This window comes from Euleptes europaea, chromosome 1, assembly GCF_029931775.1.
Source record: "Euleptes europaea isolate rEulEur1 chromosome 1, rEulEur1.hap1, whole genome shotgun sequence".
Classification (NCBI taxonomy): Eukaryota; Metazoa; Chordata; class Lepidosauria; order Squamata; family Sphaerodactylidae; genus Euleptes; species Euleptes europaea.
The window spans coordinates 80,703,156-80,714,642 of NC_079312.1; the positions used below are offsets into that span (position 1 = coordinate 80,703,156).

At 43.1% G+C, this 11,487-nt stretch overlaps 1 protein-coding gene across 1 annotated transcript; it reads left to right on the forward strand.

The window, feature by feature from the left end:
* Positions 1 to 4,796: 4,796 nt before the first annotated feature.
* LOC130475685 (serine protease inhibitor Kazal-type 6-like) lies at positions 4,797 to 11,257 on the forward strand. The gene is made up of 4 exons (XM_056847519.1): positions 4,797 to 4,910; positions 5,737 to 5,762; positions 10,398 to 10,513; positions 11,191 to 11,257. The coding sequence occupies exons 1-4, from the start codon at positions 4,853 to 4,855 to the stop codon at positions 11,255 to 11,257; spliced, it is 267 nt and encodes an 88-aa protein (XP_056703497.1). The 5' UTR covers positions 4,797 to 4,852.
* Positions 11,258 to 11,487: the final 230 nt, after the last annotated feature.

Sequence of the window (11,487 nt, forward strand, 5' to 3'; positions counted from 1 at the left end):
CACCTGGAGAAAATGGCTGCTTTGGCAATTGGGCTCTATGGCATTGAAGTCCCTCCCCTCCACAAACCCCACCCTCTTCAGGCTCTGCACCAAAAACCTCCCGCCGGTGGCAAAGAGGGACCTGGCAACCCTAAGTCCATCCCACAGTGCTCAGTGGCATTAGCTGCAGGTGCTAGCTGATTCTGTGCCTTACTCAAAAAGTTCTGCTTCATTCTTCCCCCCACAGTGAGCTTCATGAACAGAGGGGGCTCTCAAGTTCTTTTCCCTCTAGCCTTATGGCTATCAGTAAATCACTGATCCCATAATTCTGTTGCATTGCATTACAGACTAGCATTTTGAATTATTGAGATAGGACAATTAGCTGTGATACATGAAGGACAATCTTAACATTGGAATGAAATGGGGTATTTTTGGGGTAAATAGCATGACTTCACAACAATCATGCTTAAGAACATAGGAAAGGCCATGCTAGATCAGACCAAGGTCCATCAAGTCCAGCAGTCTGTTCACTCAGTGGCCAACCAGGTGCCTCTAGGAAGCCCACAAACAAGACAACTGCAGCAGCATTATTCTGCCTGTGTTCCACGGCACCTAAGATAATAGGCATGCTCCTCTGGTCCTGGAGAGAATAGGTATGCATCATGACTAGTATCTATTTTGACTAGTAGCCATGAATGCTCCTCTCCTCCATGAACATGTCCACTCCCCTCTTAAAGCCTTTGTTGTCAGCAAATTTGCAAAAGAATGCCATCACTTCAGTGAATGTGCATTATGTCTTCCTAAAATGATGTCACATATTCCTCTATATATCAAGGCGGATAATGGCTTCTAAGATAAAATGGTGTTGATTCAAAGCACAGTAGAGCCTGGGATTGCAGCAAAAAGCCATAGAGAAGGCTCCCTAAATCCTAGTCAGCCATTACAGTCTCACATGAGAACACACTTGAGAATGCAATTATGGAATTAACTGAGATTTGCAGGATATATGCTTGGGTTTTCAAACCTGTCATTGGGTTGCCCCACCACACCTGGCATCTGTAACAAAATAGCAAGATAGTTGCAGGGCTATACAATGTTGAAAAACTCTTTAGTAGCAACATTTATATGTAACATAATAATAGGGAGAGCAGGTTTTCCAGTTATGCATGCTAGCTATCATCCCCCCGTCTGTAAAGGGAACATTCTGCATGCTGATGCTTTGAATTGCATAATTGCATAATGGAAGGGGGATTTTCTTGGAGTATTGGGGAAAACAATGCCTCTTCAAATCTCCAAAGTTGAGAGTGGTGTCATGTGCTGGGGCATGTACGCTGCCCTCCTAATGCCATGGAATATCTGTAGCAGAGTGCAGCATACAGGCATAAACCGACAGCTAAGAGGGCTGAGAGTTATGCTGAAGTGAGACAAGTAGAGGGTGTGGTGTGACAGGGATAAGCTTCTGAGGATGTATCTGAGTCAAATGTTTCTAGGCAAGTTTATGGCACTGCATCTGGCTTTATACACACACACACATACACACCAAGTGTGCTGAAGCAACCCAATAACAGGTCTGAAAACCCAAACTCTGCATCCTGCAAATCTCAGGTGTTACCATAATTTCATTCTCAAACATGGTCTTATGTGAGATTGCAATGGCTGAGTAGGGTTTAGGGAGCCTTTTCCATGGCTCTCTGCTGCAATCCCAGGCTCTGCTTTGCTTTGAGTCAACACTGTTTTAGCTTAGAAGCCATTATCTCTCATGACTTTAAGATGAATATGTGACATTATTTTTAGAAACATAGAACGTACATTCACCACAATGATGGCATCCACTGTGAATGTACTGCTAACCTGGGGAATACCCTGAAGTATCAGCTCCTGAATATGGGTGTCGCTTTAAAAAGTGGATCTGGATTTTGGGGAGGGCACTGGTACTGTTATCCCAGTTTTTCAGAATTACCGGTACCCCTCTGGGATTCCATTTCTGGTTCTGTGTGGGATCAGGTAGACTTGGCCTTCCCCCAAGTCCTTTAAATTTTAAAATGGAAGGAAGGGTCAAACTGGCTGGGGCTCACCATGCTGGCATTGTCGCCACTCCAGCATTGCAGGTGGCTGAGATAGGGTTGCCAGGTTCCTCTTCACTACCAGCGGGAGGTTTTGGGGGCAGAGCCTGAAGAGGGCAGGGTTTGGGGAGGGGAGCAACTTCAATGCCATAGAGTCCAATTGCCAAAGTGGCCATTTTCTCCAGGTGAACTGAACTCTGTCGGCTGGAGATCAGTTGTAATATCAGGAGATCCCTAGCTAGGTTGACCCCCCCCCCCCACACACACACACACAGCTGGGTCAGTTGGCCATGAGACTTGGCTGGTTGGCTCCTGCGCTCTCATGAGGCTTGGTTCCCTCTTGGGAATCGCCTATGCATGGTAGACCAGCTCTACCTGTTGGAAACAATGGCCCATTATTTCCTATGGGTGGTAGAGAGGCTAGGCCTACTTTTAAGAAGTAATGGGTAGGACCTGGGCTCGCTACCTCTTGTTTGACAAGCCCTGCATTATGGGCTAGTATTTTGATTTATTGAGATAGGACAAAGTCTAATTAGCATAATCATACAAAAGTATGGTCTTGCTGTTTTTATATGGTGCAGTGATCTAGATTGTGCTACACACACAGCATGCCTAAGTTATATGCATTTCTTTCCACTCTTTCCTAGTGATCCATAATTTTCATTTCTCTCATGAAGATTCCATAAAGACATAAGAAGTTATTTTGTGTTTTGCAATCTAACCTTACTGGCTCAGAGTTGATGGGATTTATTTTTTAATAAGCTTGGTCTGAGTTTCTTCTGAGCATCCTATCATAGCATCTTGGGAGATTTTTAAAGAGGCGTTTGACCTGGCCCAACAGTGATAATTATATTTAAAAGAGCATGGGGAAAACATTTTTTTCTTACACTGAAATCATCTGGATTTCAAAACCATATTGATTTTTTAAAATGAATATACAAGTGAAAAGGCAATGTATACTGCCTTTTTCATTTTTCAGTGATGGGGAGAAGGGAACCCTGGAGAAGCCTCTGGAGAAGGGAACCCTGGAGGTGGGATCAGGGGGTGGTGCATATAAAGCCCTCTATATAAAGCCCTGCAGCCCAGAGTCCAGGAGGATGTGGTCAGGGCTCTGCCTCTTCTTATGGCCAAGGTGCAGAGCAAGGGCCAGGAGGCAAAGGAACAGCCCGACAGGGGGAAGAGGGTTGTGGTGATTTCATCCCTCCTTGCCTCCAAATCTGAGGACTGCATAGAAGCTGAGAACCTGACAGCCATGAGCCAATTCCCTCTCCCTCAGTGCTTTGGAGGTTGGTGGCATCCCATTCAGTGGTGGTCTGACAGCTCAGCCACAGACATCTCCACAGTGTCAGGCATGGGCCTGAGAAAGGAATGTTGTGGTTTCCCCAGGTGCCGGCCAAAGCCAGCTTCATGCCTTGTGAACAGTGTGTTTAGTCTCCTTGCTGTGGGAACTCTCCTAGCACCCTGACAGCTCCAGGGAGGGGGGTTGCCATGGTATCCAGATATACCCAGATTTGCCCTTTGCTCTTCTATATATGCCCTGTACTGTACCCATTGCTGTTACTAGTGTCCATTTGACTTATGGCTTCTGATACTTGTGGATTATTCTAATAAATCAGCTTTTGTTGGACTGCCTGTCTGCTGAAGTCTGTTTATGGAACTGTCACGGGACTAGAGCTTACATATGGACACTAGTCAATGAATGGACAGTTCTTGCAGTGGAGAAACGTAAGCAGCAGGGTCCCACAAGGGCTGGTACTGGGGATGGCATTATTTCATTTGTTCATGAAAGATCTGGAACTAGGGGGGAGCAATGTAGTGGCCAAGTTTGCAGATGACAGAAAATTATTCAGGATGGCAAAAACCAAGGATGTTGATGAAAAGCTGCAGGAGGATCTCCACAAACTGGGTAAGTGGGCTTTTGGATCACTGCCTGTTTCTACCACCCTTGGTGCTAGGCTGCCTGGGGAATGTTTCACTTTCATTTTCCACGCAGCTCAGCCATACAAACCAAAGAGATTATGGTTATTTGGAATTATAAAATGTGTATTTGAAAATATTTGGAATATTCTGAATAACGCATTATTCAGTGACATCTTATTCTAAATCCCAGAGTGCATCCATATCCCCCAGTCTAGGAGTAAATCTATGGTGTTCTTTATTTCCTTCAACAAACAACCCTGACATCCGTAGTTTAAATTGTTCCCAAAGGAGCGTCTGCACGTGTAATGTATGAGACTTCACAAACAGCACTGAAGCAATGCCTTTTTATATGGCCTTCTTTCACTCTATCCCCACTGAATACATTTAAATAGAAGGTTATTTTGGAACCATTATGTTCTCACAATGCAAATCTCTTTTTTACTGTGTCCCTTAAGAAACAGCTGGCATCTCTTTAAATCTCTATTGCAAGAACTCGGTGAGATTCCAGTTGCTGCAACAATTGCTGTTTGGCCTACTGGATGACTGGCTGAGACATTCAAAATTATGACAATGCTGTTATTAGGGAGGAAAGTAGCAATTGTCAGATAAATTACAAGCTCCGAGGAGTGCCTCACCTAATTATGGTTGTAATCCGGGTTTGATGTGGACAAGGCAGCATTCTTAAAGCCTGGGATAGACCTATTAAACATCTACTGGCTACTTGGACCAATGATCATTGTTGAAATGAAGTAAAGAGGTTTCCCACTATTAAAGGTGAGGTCTGCGGTACTCGGCATATAAATAGATGGGCAGGTGGAAGTTTTAGAGCTGCCTTGAGGTTCAGCACTAAGGAGTTGCCTGCTTGACTGGACTAACCTTGTAGGACCAGAATGAACACCGCAGGTGTCTTCGTGCTTCTGAACCTGTCCCTCTTCTGCCTTTTTTCAGGTGAGTTATATTTATAGGTTAGAAACATGCTCAAGCTTCAAGATACTTTAACTACTGCAGAGACAGAGATGCTATATCGGAGCAAATCAACACGCTAGGCTGCTTACCCACTAAAATATATATATTCTGCATGAGCTGTAACACTATACTCCTACGGGTCAGTAGACCATCTGGAACAACATGCATATGGGCTAGCATGCTCATGCCCTCTCTCTCTGTCCACGCTTTGCCTGAATGTGAAAAGGGGTTGTGTGCTAGAGGCTGCTGAGACAAACCATTGGTCTGTTCAATTCAGCATTGTCTCCTCTGGCTGTCAGCAGCTCTCCAGGGTCTCAAGCAGAGGTCTTTCACATCACCTACTACCTGATCCTTTTAACTAGATGCCATTTTGACATAGTTCAGTAGAAGAACCTCAAGCACCTGAGGTACTACTATTCCCAATACTGCAAATATAATACCTACTACCAGTTTCTAGTAAATCTTTGCCCACTCGTACGTCCACCACATATGTGAAAAAATCAACTCTGTCTTTAGAACCATACCAGTACACACCTGAGTAGTTACTATATTTTTTTATCATCTCCAGGAGATTCATATTCACAGGTAGCTTCTTATTAATAAAACAATAGCAGAGTACTCCTAGGAATGGATAACTGTTGCTGGATGATGCTTTTAACCTGATAAATGCATTGCCTCTGTTTTGTTTAGGACTCTGGGAGAATTTTACATACTCACATGCTTTAAATATATAGCATTTACAGCTTTCATCTTCTGTTGGTGCTCCAGTGTTTTATTTAGTAACCCTGCCCTTTTTTTTCTGTTGCAGATGTGGTTGCCCAAGGTGGGAGACAGGTGTGTGCATCTTTCTTATGTTATATTGTTTTATTTCTCTGGGGTTTTGTTCTCATAAGAACATAAGAAAAGCCATGCTGTATCAGACCAAGGCCCATCAAGTCCAGCAGTCTGTTCACACAGTGGCCAACCAGGTGCCTCTAGGGATTCTCACAAATCCCTGGTCAGCAACTAGTTTTACTGGAAGACACTGTGATAGGATCAGTTGTCCACAGAATAAGGAGAGCCAACACCATACGCTGGGATAATCAAAGGGCCAACTTCATTTTCACTGCTCAAGAGGGATCTGCAATGCACACAGGCCAAAACTCCAGAGCTAACTACAGGGCAGGCAATTGGCGAGATGCAGAAGAGTCAGGCCTCCACTATTTTGTGCATCCCTGAGCTTATGGCCAAGGCCACTCTGGCTCTTTGCCCTGAGCGGTCATGTGGGTATGGCTCATGTTCTTCCTTGCCAGGCCTTCATTAGTGCTCTAGGGAGGTGTGCCACATCCAATCCCCCTAGCTGCAAGGTCTACAGGTCAAGTATAGTGGCACATTTTGTTCTCACAAATCCCTGATCAGCGACTGGTTTTCCTGGAAGACGCTGTGATAAGATCAGTTAGGAGACCAGAGTCTCAAATCTTCCTTTAAAAGGAACTGCTATCCTGTCCCATGGTCACAAGTAGCTGTCCCCACACAAAACAAAACTCCTCTCCCTTTGAGTTGGCAACTACACATCATCTTTGTACTTTGAGTACCCAGTTGTGTGTGTGTGTAGTGCTGTCAAGTCGCAGCTGGCTTCTGATGACCCCAGCAAGGGGCTTTCAAGGCAAATGAGAAGCATTTCCTCTGCAGAGTCCACCTTGGATGTCTCCTTTCCAAGTACCGACCCTGCTTAACTTCCAAGGTCTGATGAGATCAGGCTATACCAGGCCGCCTTCCCTCTCTGAGTATCCAGTTGCTGATCCCTAATTCAAGTAAATAAGAAAATATTTCAGCACTGGGAAAATGTTCTGTAATACTGAAATGGGGGGGAGTGTAAAAAAAATCACACCATTTTGTAATGTATTTATTTATTGCATTTTTGTATTGCCTTCAAATGATATGTTTGTGGGAAAACATAATCCGATGAACAAAGCAAACTGATGAAACTAGCAGTATTCCATAAGAACAACAACAAAAAAATATATATTATATTTTTAAAATGAAAAGGAGTCTCCCAAATTAGAAGTGTGGCGTAGCTGTTATGGTACTGACCTTGGGTCAGTAATTTTCTGTCATCGTTTTAGGAGACCTGTTTTATCTCGAATTTGAAAATGTGGGCAAAATGCGGAGAAATGCAGGGAAAGAGTGAGGCAACCTCTGACAGTCAGAAACAGCATGCATAATCAAAATGAAGTCATTGGAGGGGTGACCGCAAGGGAAACAGCCATGCATAAAAAGCACCTCTCTTTCTAGCCTTTTACCCCATCACTCTCTCTTTCTCTCTCTCTCTGCCCCCCTACCCCATCACTCTCATTCTTTCTGCCATCACTCTCTCTTTCTGATTCTTTCTGTCCCCTACCCAATCACTCTCCTTTTTCTTGCCCCCACCTCATCATTCTCTCTCTCTTTCTGCCAACTTCATCAATTTCTTTCCCTTTCTGTCCCTCTACCCCAGCACTGTTTTTTCCTACCTCCCAACTCCAACACTCTCTTTCTCTCTCTGTCCTCCCCACTGAGGCTTCCTCCCCTCACATAACCATCACCACCAGGACCCTCAAAGGTAAGCATGGTGTCTGCTCATGTGCACAGAAATGCTTTATTTAATTTGGGGGAAATTTAAACCTTTGTAAAATTCTAGATTGTTCTGCAAACCTAGGGGGCCCCAAGTTTGAGAAAATCTGTTTTGGGTAAGTGTGGCTCCCATCTGCAGATTTAGATATCCACAGATAGGGAGCACACTTTGGAAATAGTATATAGATGATGAGTACTTGTGTTATAATATTGTCATTGTCCTGGGTACAAGTTTATTGTATCTATATGCAGCAATACACCTACAGCCTTGTGCTGCTCCTGCTGTTCTTAGGATCAGAATGTGGTTTTATGATAATTTTCTGAACTGCAGCTCCTGTTAATTTAATTAATGAAACCAATTTTTAAATTGAATTTACTTAACTGTATCACTTCTATTGAGATAATTTAGCATTACAAAAGGACCTTTTGTTAGCTAATAATCATGTTTTTATGCATTCCCCAGTGAAAGAAAATTGTGGTTGGGAAAATCTTTTGAAGTGATGTCTAGTATAGAGGAAACCATCACAGCATAGTTCTCATTGAGATGATAGAGGCGTGTGTATCACAAAATTCTTGAACTGAAAATAATAAAAGCCTTTTTGGGTTGTTCTCTATATTTATGGAACAAAAAATGGAATTATGGAATTTTCCAGAATTGCCTAAAAATAAACATGAAAATTTTGGGGTGAAATAGGGGGATTTTCTGGGGCTCTGGACTGGGTGGTTTTCAGGGTTGCTCTGTTCTATGGTGGGTAATTTTTGTTTGGGGGATGTTTTCTCTATTGCTGCTGTTTGTATTGTTTTGTTTTTTGCTGATGGAGTTTTGGGGTAGTATTGTGGGGGTGGGGAAACTGGAGGTTGCTTTGATAGATTAGATTGAAGGTTTTAAAATAACGTTTTGAGTTTGGCTAGCTCGGTTCTGTGTGACTTACCAAGACTGGTTGGCTTGGAGTCTATTAGTCAATACATTAAACCTCAATCCAATTCATATTTAAGGGGCAAATTGGTTCCAAGCATATGTGCAGCAGCAAAAGAGGCATCACCGTTTCCCCCCTTCAACCCTGCATGATTTTGCTAACAGAAAATGGTTGTTTGGGGTGGGTTAATGCCAGTTCCATGGGTCTGCCCAGGACACACTCAGTTTGGTGTCTGGAGTCTGAGATTGGCTCTCTTTGGACTGGCTGGTGTGGCTGTCTTGACCCTGTGTAGATTCTCTAATTTGACATTAGTTCTCTGTGAATGCTTTAGTTTGATGTTGTCCTGTTTGCACATCATTGACTTTTTAGTTCTGGAGGAAGCATGGCATTTTTCCCCATATGAAGCAATGGAGACCAAGATAGCTTGGGGCACCTTGTTCATGGCTTCATAAAACTGGACCATTTTGTCCAATGCCCTTCCAACCTGGGGAGGGAACTTTAGGATAGGGGATGGGCTTGGTTTCCTGCAAATGTGGTGCCATTTGCTTTACAAACACCCACTTCAGATCCACGGAGCCCTGACCTGGATAGCCTACACTAGCCTGATCTCATCAGATCTCAGAAGATAAGCAGGGTTGACCCCAGCAAGTATTTGGATGGGAGACCTCCCAGGAATACCAGGGTTGTGACGTGGAGGCAGGCAATGGGAAACCACCTCTGAACATCTCTTGCCTTGAAACCCACCAGGGGTCAACATAAGTCAGATGTGACTTGAAAAAAAAAACAGGCCCATGGAAAGATCCTGTTTTTTTCCTTAGGAAACAATGGACCCCAAAATCTCGCACTCTGGGAGAAAGGGAACCAAAAATAAACCTAAACCAGTGCTGGGATACCTGAAATTTTGGGATTACAATATCAGGGCCCAACCCTATAGCCATGTTGTTTAATAGAACTCATGGCATGAATTGTGTCTGCTACATAAGTGAATTTTCCCTTTTCTACTCTATGGCATTGGTAGCTGCTGCAGAGGGCAGGGAAATTCAACAACCCTAGATGGGTGGGATTCACCTGATGAGTTCTACTAAACAATATGGTTGTGGGGTGGGAGATTCCAAACTGGGCATGGGAGTACCAATCATCACTGGCAGTCTTCAAGCAATGGCTGGACAAACTCTTGACAGGGATGCTTTAGGCTGAGTCTGCATTGAGCAGGGGGTTGGACTAGATGGCCTGTATGGCCCCCTCCAACTCTGTGATTCTATGATCACAATGGATAGACTAGTTCATCTGTGCCTAGGAAGGAACAGACTAGTAATCATAGCCTTTAACTTACAATTACTTGATGCCATCTATAAAGTTTACCACACCTCACGGCTAGTGAAGGTAGTGAACTGATGAGATGGCTTTGTAAGGCCCCATTAATTAGAGAAATTAGTTAAAACCTTAATTTTTCTGACATCTGTATATAAAAAACCCTAAAAAAGGATTTGGAACTAACTGTATAAATAGATTTGTTTTTCTGATTAAGAAATAATTGAGGCTGGATCCAATCAGCCTTTCTGCTGCTTCAAAAAGACTTGCATGGACAAAAGTCATGTGGGATAGGGTCTGTAGTAAAAATGGGAATTAGGTAAGACTGAGTGGGAAAGTTGACTGGATTCAATCTCTTATTGAGTCCTTTGGCAGATATTTTGCTCATGAAATCCTCAATGAGTCAACCATTTGGCCCACAAATCCTTCCCATCTGCCTTGAACTCTTCTGAGTGGCAACTGCAGCTTCTTTCTCCATTATCCAGGAGACTGAAAACCTACAGAAAACCTGTGTCTTCTGATTAGTTCCATAGCTACTCAATGGATACCTTTAGCTCCAATGTGCCTACTTCAAATGTACATTGGGAGTGCTAACAGGTATTATAACTATAAATATTTTTTTCTTTTAAAATGTTTATTCTTTTGTCAGATTGACTGTAGTAAGTACATGGACAACACTTCTAACTGCTCCAGAGAGAGTGAGCCTGTCTGTGGAACAGACAATGTGACTTACGGAAACCGGTGTGCTTTTTGCAAAGCAGCTAGGTAAGTATAGCAAAGATGTTGACCTACACACAAATGATGAAAATGTAATAGATCTAAGGGGGTACAGAAGGAAAGGTAATATAAGTCATCATTTGCATGGTTTGATGCCTGTGATTGGCCAAAGAGGAATGAGTTATAGAAATCAAGAAAATGATATGCAAATAATTTGACTGATTTATGTGTATTTTCAAAGCTCAACATTTGGTGCAAAATATACATGTGAGAGATGCAGCTTTTGGGTTTTGTGCTGCTTTTGGGTTTTGTGCTGCAGGGTGCCCTGCAAAGTACTGCTGCTATAAACAACTGCTTGAGTTGTTTATATAGTTGGGGCAGAGCCAGCTATTACTGGCAGTTAAGGGAGCTTCTTCCTACTTAAAGTATTAAAAGGATCGATCAATTTGGGCCATTGCTGTCTCCTAGTAATACTTAGAATTTGAGGATAACAAAGGAAGAGCAGGCTGGTCAGTCTTGGTATCTCAAAGTCTTGATCTCCCAAATGAAAAACAATGGGAGGAAGTACATCTTGGACTTTTCTTTCCCCCCAATTTTTTTTTTTAAATGTCCTCGGATAAGCTCACTAGTTTTCCATAATTTAGTAGTCCCTGGCATTTATCATCCTGTTTTCTGCTTCTCAGAGATAAATATTCTCATTTCTATGTGTAACTACTGTATTATAGGGGAAAGACAAATCTTGCAGTTCGCAACATGGGAAGGTGCAACGGAACACCTGGCCGTCACCACTGAGTGCTACACAGTTCCCGTCTACTCAGTTCCTGGCTAATGCTTGCGGATCACCTGCCTGGAGGTGTGACTTATTGCTGTTTTCCCCCTTTGGGCTCTTGGCAGTGTGGTTGTCTCCTTCTTACATGTTCAATAAAGCAGAACTCAGCAGAACATTTTGACTCTTCTTGTGAAATATCTTGAGAAGCCTTAGAAAGCCAAAAGTGAGAACAAGGGATCCATTGCCCTATGAA